At 42.7% G+C, this 17,854-nt stretch overlaps 1 protein-coding gene across 1 annotated transcript in view; it reads left to right on the forward strand.

The window, feature by feature from the left end:
• Positions 1 to 17,854, forward strand: part of lyrm4b (LYR motif containing 4) — a 30,412-nt gene that overhangs the window by 445 nt on the left and 12,113 nt on the right. The window contains exon 2 of the mRNA XM_083935816.1: positions 8,049 to 8,169. Coding sequence (XP_083791942.1) covers positions 8,049 to 8,169 — 121 coding nt within the window. The remainder of the gene's footprint in view (positions 1 to 8,048; positions 8,170 to 17,854) is intronic.

Consider the following 17,854-nt stretch of genomic DNA (forward strand, 5'->3'; position numbering starts at 1 on the left):
GAAGGGCAGGGGCGAAAATGACAAAAAAAAGGGCACAGAAAACACACGTTTATGCTCCTAGAGGATACTTTAACACACGTATATGCTCCTAGAGGACACTTTAACACACGTTTATGCTCCTAGAGGACACTTTAACACACGTTTATGCTCCTAGAGGACACTTTAACACACGTTTATGCTCCTAGAGGACACTTTAACACACGTTTATGCTCCTAGAGGACACTTTAACACACGTTTATGCTCCTAGAGGTCACTTTAGCACACGTTTATGCTCCTAGAGGACACTTTAACACACGTTTATGCTCCTAGAGGACGCTTTAACACACGTTTATGTTCCTAGAGGACACTTTAACACACGTTTATGCTCCTAGAGGACACTTTAACACACGTTTATGCTCCTAGAGGACGCTTTAACACACGTTTATGCTCCTAGAGGACACTTTAACACACGTTTATGCTCCTAGAGGACACTTTAACACACGTTTATGCTCCTAGAGGACACCTTTAACACACGTTTATGCTCCTAGAGGACACTTTAACACACGTTTATGCTCCTAGAGGACACTTTAACACACGTTTAGTCTCCTAGAGGACACTTTAACACACGTTTATGCTCCTAGAGGACACTTTAGCACACGTTTATGCTCCTAGAGGACACTTTAGCACACGTTTATGCTCCTAGAGGACACTTTAACACACGTTTATGCTCCTAGAGGACACTTTAGCACACGTTTATGCTCTTAGAGGACACTTAACACATGTTTAGGCTCCTAGAGGACACTTTAACACACGTTTATAATAATAATAATAATAATAATTCATTTTATTTATATAGCGCTTTTCAGAGACCCAAAGACGCTTACAGAGTAGGACATATAATATATACAGACGATAAACAACAGGAGACAAGGATGACAAGGATGACAGGGAAGCAAGGCGAGGGGGGCGTGGGGTAATGGTGGTACAGACAAATAGCCAGAAACAGGTACAACAATAGAGGTGGGGGGATGGATTGAAGAGCATGCTCCTAGAGGTCACTTTAGCACACGTTTATGCTCCTAGAGGACACTTTAACACACGTTTATGCTCCAAGAGGTCACTTTAGCACACGTTTATGCTCCTAGAGGACACTTTAACACACGTTTATGCTCCTAGAGGACACTTTAACACACGTTTATGCTCCTAGAGGACACTTTAACACACGTTTATGCTCCTACTTTAACACACGTTTATGCTCCTAGAGGACACTTTAACACACGTTTATGCTCCTAGAGGACACTTTAACACACGTTTATGCTCCTAGAGGACACTTTAACACACGTTTATACTCCTAGAGGACACTTTAGCACACGTTTATGCTCCTAGAGGACACTTTAGCACACGTTTATGCTCCTAGAGGACACTTTAACACACGTTTATGCTCCTAGAGGACACTTTAGCACACGTTTATGCTCCTAGAGGACACTTTAACACACGTTTATGCTCCTAGAGGACACTTTAACACACGTTTATGCTCCAAGAGGTCACTTTAGCACACGTTTATGCTCCTAGAGGACACTTTAACACACGTTTATGCTCCTAGAGGACACTTTAGCACACGTTTATGCTCCTAGAGGACACTTTAACACACGTTTATGCTCCTAGAGGACACTTTAACACACGTTTATGCTCCTACTTTAACACACGTTTAGGCTCCTAGAGGACACTTTAACACACGTTTATGCTCCTAGAGGACACTTTAACACACGTTTATACTCCTAGAGGACACTTTAGCACACGTTTATGCTCCTAGAGGACACTTTAGCACACGTTTATGCTCCTAGAGGACACTTTAACACACGTTTATGCTCCTAGAGGACACTTTAGCACACGTTTATGCTCCTAGAGGACACTTTAACACACGTTTATGCTCCTAGAGGACACTTTAGCACACGTTTATGCTCCTAGAGGACACTTTAACACACGTTTATGCTCCTAGAGGACACTTTAACACACGTTTATGCTCCTAGAGGACACTTTAGCACACGTTTATGCTCCTAGAGGACACTTTAACACACGTTTATGCTCCTAGAGGACACTTTAACACACATTTATGCTCCTACTTTAACACACGTTTAGGCTCCTAGAGGACACTTTAACACACGTTTATGCTCCTAGAGGACACTTTAACACACGTTTATGCTCCTAGAGGACACTTTAGCACACGTTTATGCTCCTAGAGGACACTTTAACACACGTTTATGCTCCTAGAGGACACTTTAACACACGTTTATGCTCCTACTTTAACACACGTTTATGCTCCTAGAGGACACTTTAACACACGTTTATGCTCCTACTTTAACACACGTTTAGGCTCCTAGAGGACACTTTAGCACACGTTTATGCTCCTAGAGGACACTTTAACACACGTTTATGCTCCTAGAGGACACTTTAGCACACGTTTATGCTCCTACTTTAACACACGTTTAGGCTCCTAGAGGACACTTTAACACACGTTTATGCTCCTAGAGGACACTTTAACACACGTTTATGCTCCTAGAGGACACTTTAGCACACGTTTATGCTCCTAGAGGACACTTTAACACACGTTTATGCTCCTAGAGGACACTTTAACACACGTTTATGCTCCTAGAGGACACTTTAACACACGTTTATGCTCCTAGAGGACACTTTAGCACAAGTTTATGCTCCTAGAGGACACTTTAGCACACGTTTATGCTCCTAGAGGACACTTTAGCACACGTTTATGCTCCTAGAGGACACTTTAACACACGTTTATGCTCCTAGAGGACACTTTAACACACGTTTATGCTCCTAGAGGACACTTTAACACACGTTTATGCTCCTAGAGGACACTTTAACACACGTTTATGCTCCTAGAGGACACTTTAACACACGTTTATGCTCCTACTTTAACACACGTTTAGGCTCCTAGAGGACACTTTAACACACGTTTATGCTCCTAGAGGACACTTTAACACACGTTTATACTCCTAGAGGACACTTTAGCACACGTTTATGCTCCTAGAGGACACTTTAGCACACGTTTATGCTCCTAGAGGACACTTTAACACACGTTTATGCTCCTAGAGGACACTTTAGCACACGTTTATGCTCCTAGAGGACACTTTAACACACGTTTATGCTCCTAGAGGACACTTTAACACACGTTTATGCTCCTAGAGGACACTTTAGCACACGTTTATGCTCCTAGAGGACACTTTAACACACGTTTATGCTCCTAGAGGACACTTTAACACACATTTATGCTCCTACTTTAACACACGTTTAGGCTCCTAGAGGACACTTTAACACACGTTTATGCTCCTAGAGGACACTTTAACACACGTTTATGCTCCTAGAGGACACTTTAGCACACGTTTATGCTCCTAGAGGACACTTTAACACACGTTTATGCTCCTAGAGGACACTTTAACACACGTTTATGCTCCTACTTTAACACACGTTTATGCTCCTAGAGGACACTTTAACACACGTTTATGCTCCTACTTTAACACACGTTTAGGCTCCTAGAGGACACTTTAGCACACGTTTATGCTCCTAGAGGACACTTTAACACACGTTTATGCTCCTAGAGGACACTTTAGCACACGTTTATGCTCCTAGAGGACACTTTAACACACGTTTATGCTCCTAGAGGACACTTTAACACACGTTTATGCTCCTAGAGGACACTTTAGCACACGTTTATGCTCCTAGAGGACACTTTAACACACGTTTATGCTCCTAGAGGACACTTTAACACACGTTTATGCTCCTAGAGGACACTTTAACACACGTTTATGCTCCTAGAGGACACTTTAGCACAAGTTTATGCTCCTAGAGGACACTTTAGCACACGTTTATGCTCCTAGAGGACACTTTAGCACACGTTTATGCTCCTAGAGGACACTTTAACACACGTTTATGCTCCTAGAGGACACTTTAACACACGTTTATGCTCCTAGAGGACACTTTAACACACGTTTATGCTCCTAGAGGACACTTTAACACACGTTTATGCTCCTAGAGGACACTTTAGCACACGTTTATGCTCCTAGAGGACACTTTAGCACACGTTTATGCTCCTAGAGGACACTTTAGCACACGTTTATGCTCCTAGAGGACACTTTAACACACGTTTATGCTCCTAGAGGACACTTTAACACACGTTTATGCTCCTAGAGGACACTTTAACACACGTTTATGCTCCTAGAGGACACTTTAGCACACGTTTATGCTCCTAGAGGACACTTTAGCACACGTTTATGCTCCTAGAGGACACTTTAGCACACGTTTATGCTCCTAGAGGACACTTTAGCACACTTTTATGCTCCTAGAGGACACTTTAACACACGTTTATGCTCCTAGAGGACACTTTAGCGCATGTTTTGGCAATTGTGTCGGCCATCTTTATTTACGCAAACCAATGACATGCTAGCTCATCAGTAAGAATGCTAATATGCTCTAAAGTTAGCGTACACTTTGGCGAGTAATAAACTGTCCTGTCCATTTTAAATGGGGTCCGTTGACCTCTGACCTCCAGGTGTGTGTGTGTGTGTGTGTGTGTGTGTGTGTGTGTGTGTGTGTGTGTGTGTGTGTGTGTGTGTGTGTGTGTGTGTGTGTGTGTGTGTGTGTGTGTGTGTGTGTGTGTGTGTGTGTGTGTGTGTGTGTGTGTGTGTGTGTGTGTGTGTGTGTGTGTGTGTGTGTGTGTGTGTGTGTGTGTGTGTGTGTGTGTGTGTGTGTGTGTGTGTGTGTGTGTGTGTGTGTGTGTGTGTGTGTGTGTGTGTGTGTCAGTGTTTGTCCCAGGTAGATCTGATTAACATTGACTTTAATCTGCTGCAGCTGTTTATTTTCTTCATATTGCGTTTCGAAACTAATTAATATCGATCTGCGTTTCCAGTCATCCTCCATGTTTCACACTTTTATTCTGATATATTCGTACTTTTCTTTCCTCAGTGCTTTAGTAAAAACAAATCTGTGGTTTAAACTATCGGCGTGCAGTGGGAACACGGTTGAATCTGGTTAAAAGGTCACGACTTTCCTTCACGATGAAGTGCTGACGTTACAGAATGAGTGGTTTTATTCCGTAGTGAGATTAAAAACTGTGGTTTTAATGGAAGTCAATGAGAGTCACGATCCTGATCTGCATGAATCAGCAGAGATAACAGGGAGACGGACGCAGCTGCTCCTCCTCCGGTGCCAACGGGGGTCACCGGGTCACTCCTTTAATCCTGGAACGTCTCCTGGTGGCAGAGCAGGGACGGGGTGATGCAAAATGACTCAAAATAGATGCAAAACCAGCACAAAAAGATGCAAAATGACTAAAAATAGATGCAAAACCAGCACAAAAAGATGCAAAATGACTAAAAACAGATGCCAACCAGCACAAAAAGATGCAAAATGACTAAAAATAGATGCAAAACCACCACAAAAAGATGCAAAATGACTAAAAATAGATGCAAAACCAGCACAAAAAGATGCAAAATGACTAAAAATAGATACAAAACCAGCACAAAAAGGTGCAAAATGACTAAAAATAGATGCAAAACCACCACAAAAAGATGCAAAATGACTAAAAACAGATGCAGAACCAGCACAAAAAGATGCAAAATGACTAAAAACAGATGCAAAACCAGCACAAAAAGATGCAAAATGAGTACAAACAGATGCAAAACCACCACAAAAAGATGCAAAATGACTCAAAACAGATGTAAAACCAGTGCAAAAAGATGCAAAATGACTAAAAATAGATGCAGAACCAGCCCATCCATGAGGTTGACGTTGCTCCACCTTCACTAACCCTCCTTTCATCCCTCCATCTCTCCGTTCTCCACTGAAGCTGAGATCCTCCATAATCTAAACTCTGTAATAACGCGCTGATGCTGCGCTCGGCTCCAGATCAGTGTTTAAATTGCATTTCTGTGTTTATGCTCCTGTTGCTGCTGCTGCGCTGATCTAATCCCTGCTCTGGATCATCGATGTTTCATCATCGCTTCACTTTGTTTCCAAGTTTCTTTTTTGTCTCAGTCACAAAAAAGCTTTTTTACCCCAAACTCAGACGTCAGACTCTGGCACCTCTGCTCCGGGGAGAGCTGCGAGCGTCAGAGCCACACATGGCACATTCAGGTCAACAACAACACAAAGGGGAAGCCCCCGACACACACACACACGTACGTACACACACACACACACACACACACACACACACACACACACACACACACACACACACACACACACACACACACACACGAGCAACACATCAACCTCTGCACCGCCACCAAAACATCTGAGAAGATTTACGGTTAAAGCTTCGACTGCACAGTTAAAGTGATGAGTTTAACAGTGTGTTGATGCTTTCATCAGTGGGTCACATGATCAATGCTGGTCGATCATGTGACCCACTGATGAAAGCACTTGTTGGTGAGGAGCAAAAAAAAGTCAACAAACATGGTGACCGTGGGAAGATGGAGGCTCTGAAAGAACAGGCTGCAAATGCTTCTTTCCTGTAGTTTTGCATCTATTTTAGTCATTTTGCATCTTTTTGTGCTGGTTTTGCATCTATTTTTAGTCTTTTTGCATCTTTTTGTGGTGGTTTTGCATCTATTTTTAGTCTTTTTGCATCTTTTTGTGCTGGTTTTGCATCTATTTTTAGCCATTTTGCATCTTTTTGTGCTGGTTTTGCATCTATTTTTAGTCATTTTGCATCTTTTTGTGCTGGTTTTGCATCTATTTTTAGTCATTTTGCATCTTCTTGTGCTGGTTTTGCATCTATTTTTAGTCATTTTGCATCTTTTTGTGCTGGTTTTGCATCTATTTTTAGTCATTTTGCATCTTCTTGTGCTGGTTTTGCATCTATTTTAGTCAATTTGCATCTTTTTGTGCTGGTTTTGCATCTATTTTTAGTCATTTTGCATCTTTTTGTGCTGGTTCTGCATCTATTTTTAGTCATTTTGCATCTTTTTGTGCTGGTTTTGCATCTATTTTTAGTCATTTTGCATCTTTTTGTGCTGGTTCTGCATCTATTTTTAGTCATTTTGCATCTTTTTGTGCTGGTTTTGAATCCTTTATTAGTCATTTTGCATCTTTTTGTGCTGGTTTTGCATCTATTTTTAGTCATTTTGCATCTTTTTGTGCTGGTTTTGCATCTATTTTTAGTCATTTTGCATCTTTTTGTGCTGGTTTTGCATCTATTTTTAGTCATTTTGCATCTTTTTGTGCTGGTTTTGCATCTATTTTAGTCAATTTGCATCTTTTTGTGCTGGTTTTGCATCTATTTTTAGTCATTTTGCATCTTTTTGTGGTGGTTTTGCATCTATTTTTAGTCATTTTGCATCTTTTTGTGCTGGTTTTGCATCTATTTTTAGTCATTTTGCATCTTTTTGTGATGGTTTTGCATCTATTTTTAGTCATTTGCATCTTTTTGTGGTGGTTTTGCATCTATTTTTAGTCATTTTGCATCTTTTTGTGCTGGTTTTGCATCTATTTTTAGTCATTTTGCATCTTTTTGTGGTGGTTTTGCGTCTATTTTTAGTCATTTTGCATCTTTTTGTGCTGGTTTTGCATCTATTTTTAGTCATTTTGCATCTTTTTATCAGTCAGGGTTTTTAAGAGCGCGTTATTTCAGAGTAATGATCGTGGAGGATCTCTGTGAGCGACTTTAGTGAAGAACAGAAAGAACGAGGGATGATGAAAGGAGAGTTAAGCATCAAACTCCTGGTGTTTACAGGAAAACACACGTTCTTTATTTCTTCAGACGTGTTTAAACGTTTCGTCTGTTATCAGATAAACTGCAGCTCTTTAACCCTCGAGTCTTTACTCAAACATTAGAGACTCAACGTCGTCGTTGTTGTTGTTTGTTGTTTTTTGTTGTTGTTTGTTTGTTGCCTTGAGCTGCGTTTTCATCTCGTCTGTTCATTTTCACACCTCTGATGTTCTTCAGGGTTCTGTGTTTTTAACGTTGTGTTTGCTTTTATAAACTCGTGTGTGTGTGTCTGTGTGTGTCTGTGTCTGTGTGTGTGTGTGTGTGTGTGTGTGTTGTGCAGGACCTATGCGGTGCGGCGGGTGCGTGATGCCTTCAGGGCCAACAGGAAAGTGGAGGATCCAAAAGCGGTGGAGAGGCTGATGGTGGAGGGACGAGAGAGTCTGGCACTGATACAGAGACAGGTGTGACACACACACACACACACACACACACACACACACACACACACACACACACACTCAGGTTACGCAGATGCACACCTGTTTACTGACTGACCACCTGTCCCACACACACACACACACACACACACACACACACACACACACACACACACACACACACACACACACACACACACTCCCTCATTACTGTGACATTTCCGAGTTAATCACCTCACTGTTGGTCACTTTGTTGCCATAATGCATCAGCATCCTTTCAGCCAATCCACAGAGGGGATTATCAGCCTCTGTGCATCTCACACACACACACACACACACACACACACACACACACACACACACATAAGTATAAACACACAATTTAAATGTAAAAATATGAGTTTGGAGACAGCGACTGTTTCCCAACTCGAGTCTGCAAACAACGGCTTAAAGACGTCACCTTTCTGCAGAAAATAGATGCAAAATGACTAAAAATAGATGCAAAACCAGCACAAAAAGGTGCAAAATGACTAAAAATAGATGCAAAACCAGCACAAAAAGATGCAAAATGACTAAAAATAGATGCAAAACCAGCACAAAAAGGTGCAAAATGACTAAAAATAGATGCAAAACCAGCACAAAAAGATGCAAAATGACTAAAAATAGAAGCAAAACACTGAACTAGTGTTGAACAAGTCGCTGTCCGACACATTTTGGAGACAAACAGAAGAGAATCTCCTGTGAAAAGCTGCAGAACTGGATTTTTCTGGACGACACCAACATGTTTTCTTTGTTTTAATCCGTTCCCTTCATCATTTAACTCTTTCTTTCTCCTCTGAGGATCAGTTAAGTCTTCATAGTAAAGGGTTCAAACTATCTTTTTACACACTCGCATCACGGACACGAGACTCAGATTAGACGTTTAACAGTCGTTACGTAAATGTGTCGTTCAGTTGAGTCGAGTTCACGCAGAGATTTATGGATTTGAAGCGAGATGTTGCACCAAAGAGTGTGTTCCTCTTCCCTCTCATGTAACACACACACACACACTCACACACGGGTGATGTGCACCCACGGGAGGACACCTGACGCCCAGAGCAGCCTCACCCACGAGGAGCGTATACGTTCATATGTGGTATGGATTTTCTGGAGTGTTGCAGCAGCAGCGCGGAGACACGGTGCAGCTTCCTGCTCTGATGCAGTTAATCCAGGAGTCAGCGTGGGCGCGACGCAGAGGAGAGGGCGCTCGAACCGCTCAGGGATGAACGCCGTGTGTCAGAGCGCCGAGGATCACTGACCATGGGGCGTACGGGCACGGACCCAGGGCACGGACCCAGGGCCAGGAGTCATTAAACACACACAAAATCATCACAGAGAGACAGAAAACAATTAAAAATGACCATAAAGAAACATTTTGCATCTATTTTTAGTCATTTTGCATCTTTTTGTGCTGGTTTTGCATCTATTTTTAGTCATTTTGCATCTTTTTGTGGTGGTTTTGCGTCTATTTTTAGTCATTTTGCATCTTTTTGTGGTGGTTTTGCATCTATTTTTAGTCATTTTGCATCTTTTTGTGGTGGTTTTGCATCTATTTTTAGACATTTTGCATCTTTTTGTGCTGGTTTTGCATCTATTTTTAGTCATTTTGCATCTTTTTGTGATGGTTTTGCATCTATTTTTAGTCATTTTGCATCTATTTTCAGTCATTTTGCATCTTTTTGTGGTGGTTTTGCATCTATTTTTAGTCATTTTGCATCTATTTTTAGTCATTTTGCATCTTTTTGTGATGGTTTTGCATCTATTTTTAGTCATTTTGCATCTATTTTCAGTCATTTTGCATCTTTTTGTGGTGGTTTTGCATCTATTTTTAGTCATTTTGCATCTTTTTGTGCTGGTTTTGCATCTATTTTCTGCAGAAAGGTGACGTCTTTAAACTGTTGTTTGCAGAGTGGAGTTTCGAAACGGTCGCTGTCTCCAAACTCATATTTCTTTCATTTAATTTGTGTGTTTATACTTGTGTGTGTGTGTGTGTCGCAGCAGCATGGACTGCTTAAACAGTGTGTGTGTGTGCGTGCGTGCGTGCGTGCGTGCGCGCGCGCGTGTGTGTGTGTGTCCTCTGTAAGTTGGTTAGGGATTAAGATGATGGATTGCAGCTGCAGAGCTGCTTCTGTTTGTCGAGGAGGAACCGAAGCAGCGTGTTGTGTTTAATGAGAGCCAGTTTTTGTGAGAACCAGAGAAAAATGTTCAAATGTCAGAGACTTTGTGTGATGGATAGACACACACACACACACACACACACACACACACACACACACACACACACACACACACACGGATGATAAAGTGAAGCCATAACATTAACAAGTGCTACAAAGAGTGAGTGTGTGTGTGTGTGTGTGCAGCCTCTGAAGAGCTGTTTCTCACATTACTGCTGCTTAATGTCATCACGATGTCACGCAGCCTTCGGCCATTTTGGCTCAATTGAGATTAAACGCCACATTGGGCGGTGAGTTACACCTGCCAGGTGGAGGAGGAAGTGTGTGTGTATGTGTGGGGGGGGACAGAAACGCACCGGGGGGTCGCTTTGCTCTGTTAATGATGTGTTTGTGAAGCGGAACAACGTGAAACACGGACAAAACTTACGAGGTGCAGCACATAAACTCACGGTGCATTCAGGTTCCCATCGTAAACTTATGGTGCATTCAGGTTCCCATCATAAATTCCCGGTGTGTTCAGGTTCACAGCGTAAACTAATGGTGCATTCAAGTGCTCATTGTAAATTCATGGTGCGTTCAGGTTACCATCGTAAACTTGGGGTGCATTCAGGTTCCCATCATAAACTTATGGTGCGTTCAGGTTCCCATCATAAACTTATGGTGCGTTCAGGTTCCCATCATAAATTCATGGTGCATTCAGGTTCCCATCGTAAATTCACGGTGTGTTCAGGTTCACAGTGTAAATTCATGGTGCGTTCAGGTTACCACCGTAAACTTGGGGTGCGTTCAGGTTCCCATCATAAACTTATGGTGCATTCAAGTGCTCATCCTAAATTGATGGTGCATTCATGTTCACATCGTTAACCCGGGATGCATTCAGGTACACACCTTAAATTCATAATGGTGCATTCAGGTTCCCACCGTCAAACCGTGTTGCATTCAGGTTCATAAAGTCCTGGTGAGGCGCCCCGTGGCTCCGTGGTTAAAGCCGTTTCAGCTCAGTTTGTGGAAACCAGAGATTTTGGGAAAGGCCTGAACCAGAAGGAGCAGGACTGTAAAGTAGGGCAACACCCGGTGTGAGCTCTTCCTCCTCCTCCTCCTCCTCCTCCTCCTCACCTCGCTCTCACCCTTCCCCTCTCTCCCCTCGTCGTCTTATTTTCTCCCTCTCCATCTTTCGCTCTGTGAAAATCCCCGGCCGTTCTCCCTCCGTCACTCGGAGAATCCCCCGTTTTTTATTGCTGCGTTTACGCCGCGTGTGCCCGCGGCTTCACCGACGCCTCACTGTAAATGACTCCGCACGGCTCAGGTGGATGAGAGCAGACGGGTGCTCACTCCCTGTCCTCCCCCTCTTTCTCTGCCTCATAACACATGACACCGAGGCGGCTCAGAGTCTCACTCTGGCATCAAACCGTGAGCCGAGAAGACGCTTTAACTGTAGCAGGAAGGAGTCCAGGTTGATTCTCTCTGCTTATATCGGCTTAACTCACTTATACATGAGTGAAGCTGCTCTACATAAACCATTTATACGCTTTATTTTATCTTTATATGATATAAATGAGTAAAAATAGATGCAAAACCAGCACAAAAAGATGCAAAATGACTAAAAATAGATGCAAAACCAGCACAAAAAGATGCAAAATGACTAAAAATAGAAGCAAAACCAGCACAAAAAGATGCAAAATGACTAAAAATAGATGAAAACCAGCAAAAAAAGATGCAAAATGACTAAAAATAGATGCAAAACCACCACAAAAAGATGCAAAATGACTAAAAATAGATGCAAAACCACCACAAAAAGATGCAAAATGACTAAAAATAGATGCAAAACCAGCACAAAAAGATGCAAAATGACTAAAAATAGATGCAAAACCAGCACAAAAAGATGCAAAATGACTAAAAATAGATGAAAACCAGCAAAAAAAGATGCAAAATGACTAAAAATAGATGCAAAACCAGCACAAAAAGATGCAAAATGACTAAAAATAGAAGCAAAACCACCACAAAAAGATGCAAAATGATTAAAAATAGATGAAAACCAGCAAAAAAAGATGCAAAATGACTAAAAATAGATGCAAAACCACCACAAAAAGATGCAAAATGAGTAAAAATAGATGCAAAACCACCACAAAAAGATGCAAAATGACTAAAAATAGATGCAAAACCAGCACAAAAAGATGCAAAATGACTAAAAATAGATGCAAAACCACCACAAAAAGATGCAAAATGACTAAAAATAGATGAAAACCAGCAAAAAAAGATGCAAAATGACTAAAAATAGATGCAAAACCACCACAAAAAGATGCAAAATGACTAAAAATAGATGCAAAACCACCACAAAAAGATGCAAAATGACTAAAAATAGATGCAAAACCAGCACAAAAAGATGCAAAATGACTAAAAATAGATGCAAAACCAGCACAAAAAGATGCAAAATGACTAAAAATAGATGCAAAACCACCACAAAAAGATGCAAAATGACTAAAAATAGATGCAAAACCAGCACAAAAAGATGCAAAATGACTAAAAATAGATGCAAAACCAGCACAAAAAGATGCAAAATGACTAAAAATAGATGCAAAACCACCACAAAAAGATGCAAAATGTCTAAAAATAGTTGCAAAACCAGCACAAAAAGATGCAAAATGTCTAAAAATAGATGCAAAACCAGCACAAAAAGATGCAAAATGACTAAAAATAGATGCAAAATGACTAAAAATAGATGCAAAACCAGCACAAAAAGATGCAAAATGACTAAATATCCACTTTCAAACACTGTTCTTGGGTCAGTTGTTATAAACCACAGGTGACTGGATCCTCAAACCCACATGAGCAGAAGCTCCTGTTCCTCTTTGTTTACCCTGAAACATGTGATCTGTGCTCTGGTGATGTGCTATTTTTACAGCAGCACTGAGCGGCTCCGTGTGCTCCGTGTGCTCCGTGTGTTGGCAGCTTCAGAGGGAAGCTCCGGAGCTTCAAAGGTGAGAAATCGATGCTCACGCTTCAACAGTGGGAGAGTCCGTGGAGCCGATGCTGCTGCGAGGACCAGCAGAGGAGGACGAGACGGTGCAGAGCCGTGTTCTCTCCTGCAGCTCCACACGAGCTCTGATCTCACTGCTCTTTGTTTCAGTGTCTAAGAGCAGAAACCAAAACTGACCCTTTATATAAAAGAGGAGCTAGTGTCTCCATCTGGGTCTCTTCTAAGGGCGCCCTCCCACTGTGCCTCCGTACCGTGCCCCAGCACGTGTCACGTCTAAAGTCTGGTTCCTTTGACCAGTGTGAGTGCAACCGTACCACGTCTAGGAGCGGCACGCTTGCCGTCCACGGCCCGTTTAGGAGAGGTGGGCTTTAGTAAAGCACGTTTGCATGTGTACTTGAACTCCACGTCCCTGCAGCTGTGTCTGAGGGCATCAGAGCAGGAAGATACCTGGCGTTTGATCAAAGAAGTGTCTGGATTCAGTGGTTCTGCATCTATTTTCAGTCTTTTTGCATCTTTTGCGTCTATTTTTTGTCTCTACGTTGTCGTTTTGTGTATACTTGTGATACTTTTTAACACAAACATACCTTTCATACCCGTCGTGGTTCAGAGCGTTCATAAAACCTGAATGTGTTCCGTTGTATTTAAATATAGTTTGTATTCAAAGATCATGTAAAGTGAACGCTGCATGTTGACAGGAAAAGGAAAACCCCAAACTAAAGCCTCAGGAACGTGACACACACACGTCCTCCCCGTGTGCCGTGTGACTCTAAGTCAGAATTCTTGCGCTCAACGTCCCGTTGACGTTCCTGCAGAAGCCGTGCGTGCGTGCGTGCGTGCGTGCGTGCGTGTGTGTGTGTTGGAGATGAACTGTCGGTTCCATATTTAGCATCATCCATATTTCATGAAGCGCTGCAGCTTTAATAACCACAGCGGGCCCCTCTTCTTCTTCTGTGGTGCTGCTTTCTGGGTCCTTATTCTGTTTGTTAGTTTTGGGTCTATTCTTAGAAGTCTGATGCATCACACACACACACACACAAACACACACACACACACACACACACACACACACACACACACACACACACACACACACACACACACACTGAGAGCATGATGTAATTCAGTGAATGAAGAAGGCAATGGTGAAGGAGCAAACGCAGGACAGGAAGTGAAAGAGCCTGAGCTCATTCATGTTTGTGTTCCTGCGTGAAACCGTCGTGACGAGCGTTTTCTTTTTCTGCTGCGTCCAAAGAACCAGGATTCATCGAAATGTTCGAATAACAGACAAAAATGACGACAAAGATGCAAAATGACTAAAAATAGATGTAAAACCAGCACAAAAAGATGCAAAATGACTAAAAATAGATGCAAAACCACCACAAAAAGATGCAAAATGACTAAAAATAGATGCAAAACCACCACAAAAAGATGCAAAATGACTAAAAATAGATGCAAAACCACCACAAAAAGATGCAAAATGACTAAAAATAGATGCAAAACCATCACAAAAAGATGCAAAATGACTAAAAATAGATGCAAAACCAGCACAAAAAGATGCAAAATGACTAAAATAGATGCAAAACCAGCACAAAAAGATGCAAAATGACTAAACAGAAGCTCTCCTGCTGTCTGTAACCCAGGAGACGTTTGACTCTGTGATGTGATGAAGTTTGATTTTGGACACGTCAGACAGAAAAGTGTCCGCTCCTCATCAAGAGGACGCCGGCGCCGCCGCCACATGAAGTCACAGGGGTGCGTTCAGGAGAATCCCCTCTCTGTGTGTTTGAAGTGTTCAGCTGTCCGTCAACACTTCCTCTCATTAAGGAGCGCAGCTCCGCGGAGGAGGAGGAGGAGGAGGAGGGAGGGAGGGAACGCTCCACACATCGATACGAGACGAGATGGACAGAGAGAGAGGGAGAGAGAGAGGGAGAGAGGGAGAGGGGGGGGGGAGGAGGGAGGAGACGATGGGGAACTCCAGACGGAGCGAGTGATAACGGAGGAGATGAGAACGAGTCCTTCAGCCACTTCACACTGATGGAGGCGCCGCACGGACATTGATCCACACGTGTTTCTCCTCCGCTCCACAATCACGTCGACAACATCTGAACTCTGATGATTACAACTGATGACAACGCACAACACAAAGAGATGCTGAATCACCACAAGTGTGCACAGAACCACTACTGAGACACAACAAGCGTCATTTAGCATCTTTTTGTGCTGGTTTTGCATCTATTTTTAGTCATTTTGCATCTTTTTGTGCTGGTTTTGCATCTATTTTTAGTCATTTTGCATCTTTTTGTGCTGTTTTGCATCTATTTTTAGTCATTTTGCATCTTTTTGTGCTGGTTTTGCATCTATTTTTAGTCATTTTGCATCTTTTTGTGCTGTTTTGCATCTATTTTTAGTCATTTTGCATCTTTTTGTGCTGGTTTTGCATCTATTTTTAGGCAATTTGCATCTTTTTGTGGTGGTTTTGCATCTATTTTTAGTCATTTTGCATCTTTTTGAGGTGTTTTTGCATCTATTTTTAGTCATTTTGCATCTTTTTGAGGTGTTTTGCATCTATTTTTAGTCATTTTGCATCTTTTTGTGCTGGTTTTGCATCTATTTTTAGTCATTTTGCATCTTTTTGTGGTGGTTTTGCATCTATTTTTAGTCATTTTGCATCTTTTTGTGCTGGTTTTGTTTCACGCAGGAACACAAACATGAACTCAGACTTCAAAACAAAAACAACTCCACATTAACGAGCGTCTGCGACGTCGATGTGTTTTCTCTGAAAGCGTCGGGTCTGAGGAGGAAGAGGAGGAGGAAGAGGAGGAGGAAGAGGAGGAAGAGGAGAGAACAATGGAAGTTTCTCCTCCTCTCTCTCTTCCTCCCTTTTCATCTTCCTCCTCCTCGCTGTCTCTCTGTGCGACGGACTGAAACAGGAGATCACAGCGAGGGAACTCCACACACACACACACACACACACACACACACACACACACACACACACACACACACACACACACACACACACACACTGTGAGCCTTCATCTCCTCTTCTTCTCTAATTAGTGTTTGCTCAGAGTGAGAAAAATAACGCTTCAAAAAACGGCACATTTACAAAGAAACTCCTCATTACTGTGTGTGTGTGTGTGTGTGTGTGTGTTCATGTGGGCGTGGCCTCGACTTCACAGCCTAATCACAGTTAATTACTCTGTAGCTGCGCTCTGATTGGTTGACGGCGGGTCCTTTTACTTTGGAGTCATTGCGGCCAATTAACAAGACAGGAGACGGGCGAAGGAGCTCGTTAAGGCCGAGGGCTGGAACTTCAATAACGGAGATGTCCAAGGTCACACACACACACACACACACACACAGACACACACACACACACACACACACACACAGTAACAGAAAGAGGGTGTGTGTAAAGGAAGACGTCCCATTGGTCCTCTTTTAAGACGTCTGGCGCTCAAACAAACAGCAGAGGGAGGTTCTTATAGCAGTGGAGAGACCGTGTGCGTGCGTGCGTGTGTGTGTGTGTGTGTGTGTGTGTCCTTCAGAGGTCAAAGCACCCGTCGTGTCAGTGTCAGGCTGGAGTGTGTCCTCGTGTCAGAGAAGCACCAACAGATGATGCGACATTCAGGAACATTCAGGAACATTCAGAAACATTCAGGAACATTCGGAAACATTCAGAAACATTCAGTTCCTTATTCCAGACGGTGTTGCGACTAAAGCAGCGGTGAATACGGCGTTTGCAGCTGTTGCTGCGGCGACGGGCGACCAAACTCCAGGTTGGGGATAGTTGAACTTGTATCGGCGCTCTGCGGCCGAAGGAACTCCGCAGCCAATCAGTCACCAGAGTCCTGCGACTCCTGCGACACGTCGACCTGTGTTACAAAGAAAGTCTTCCCCCCTGAAACACACCAACAGTCCTGGCTGCTGCTCGTGTGTGTGTTAGACGACTCACCTGAAACTTCTCTAAGAGCGAACTGTGGCCTTCAGCAGCAGCGTGAGTTTAATGGAACAAACCCCGTCACCATGACAACAGGCAACCAAATGGATCAGTCCCTTGAGATTTAAGTCGTACCAGAAACTTTTTCTGTTCTTTTAGAGCTGCTCCTCTGAACAGTGCTGAAAGAGTAAAAGAGGAGGATGAACGCACCTTTAATACGCCACCTACGCACCTTTAAACGCACCTTTAATACTCCACCAATGCACTTTTAAATGCACCTTTAATACTCCACCAACACACCTTTAAATGCACCGTTAATACTCCACCAATGCACCTTTAAATGCACCTTTAATACTCCACCAACACACCCTTAAATGCACCGTTAATTCTCCACCAACACACCTTTTAAATGCACCATTAATACTCCACCAACACACCCTTAAATGCACCTTTAAAACTCCACCAATGCACCTTTAAATGCACCGTTAACACTCAGACTAAATGCACCGTTAATACTCCACCAACACACCCTTAAATGCACCGTTAATACTCCACCAACACACCCTTAAATGC

This window comes from Echiichthys vipera, assembly GCF_963691815.1.
Source record: "Echiichthys vipera genome assembly, chromosome: 21".
Classification (NCBI taxonomy): Eukaryota; Metazoa; Chordata; class Actinopteri; order Perciformes; family Trachinidae; genus Echiichthys; species Echiichthys vipera.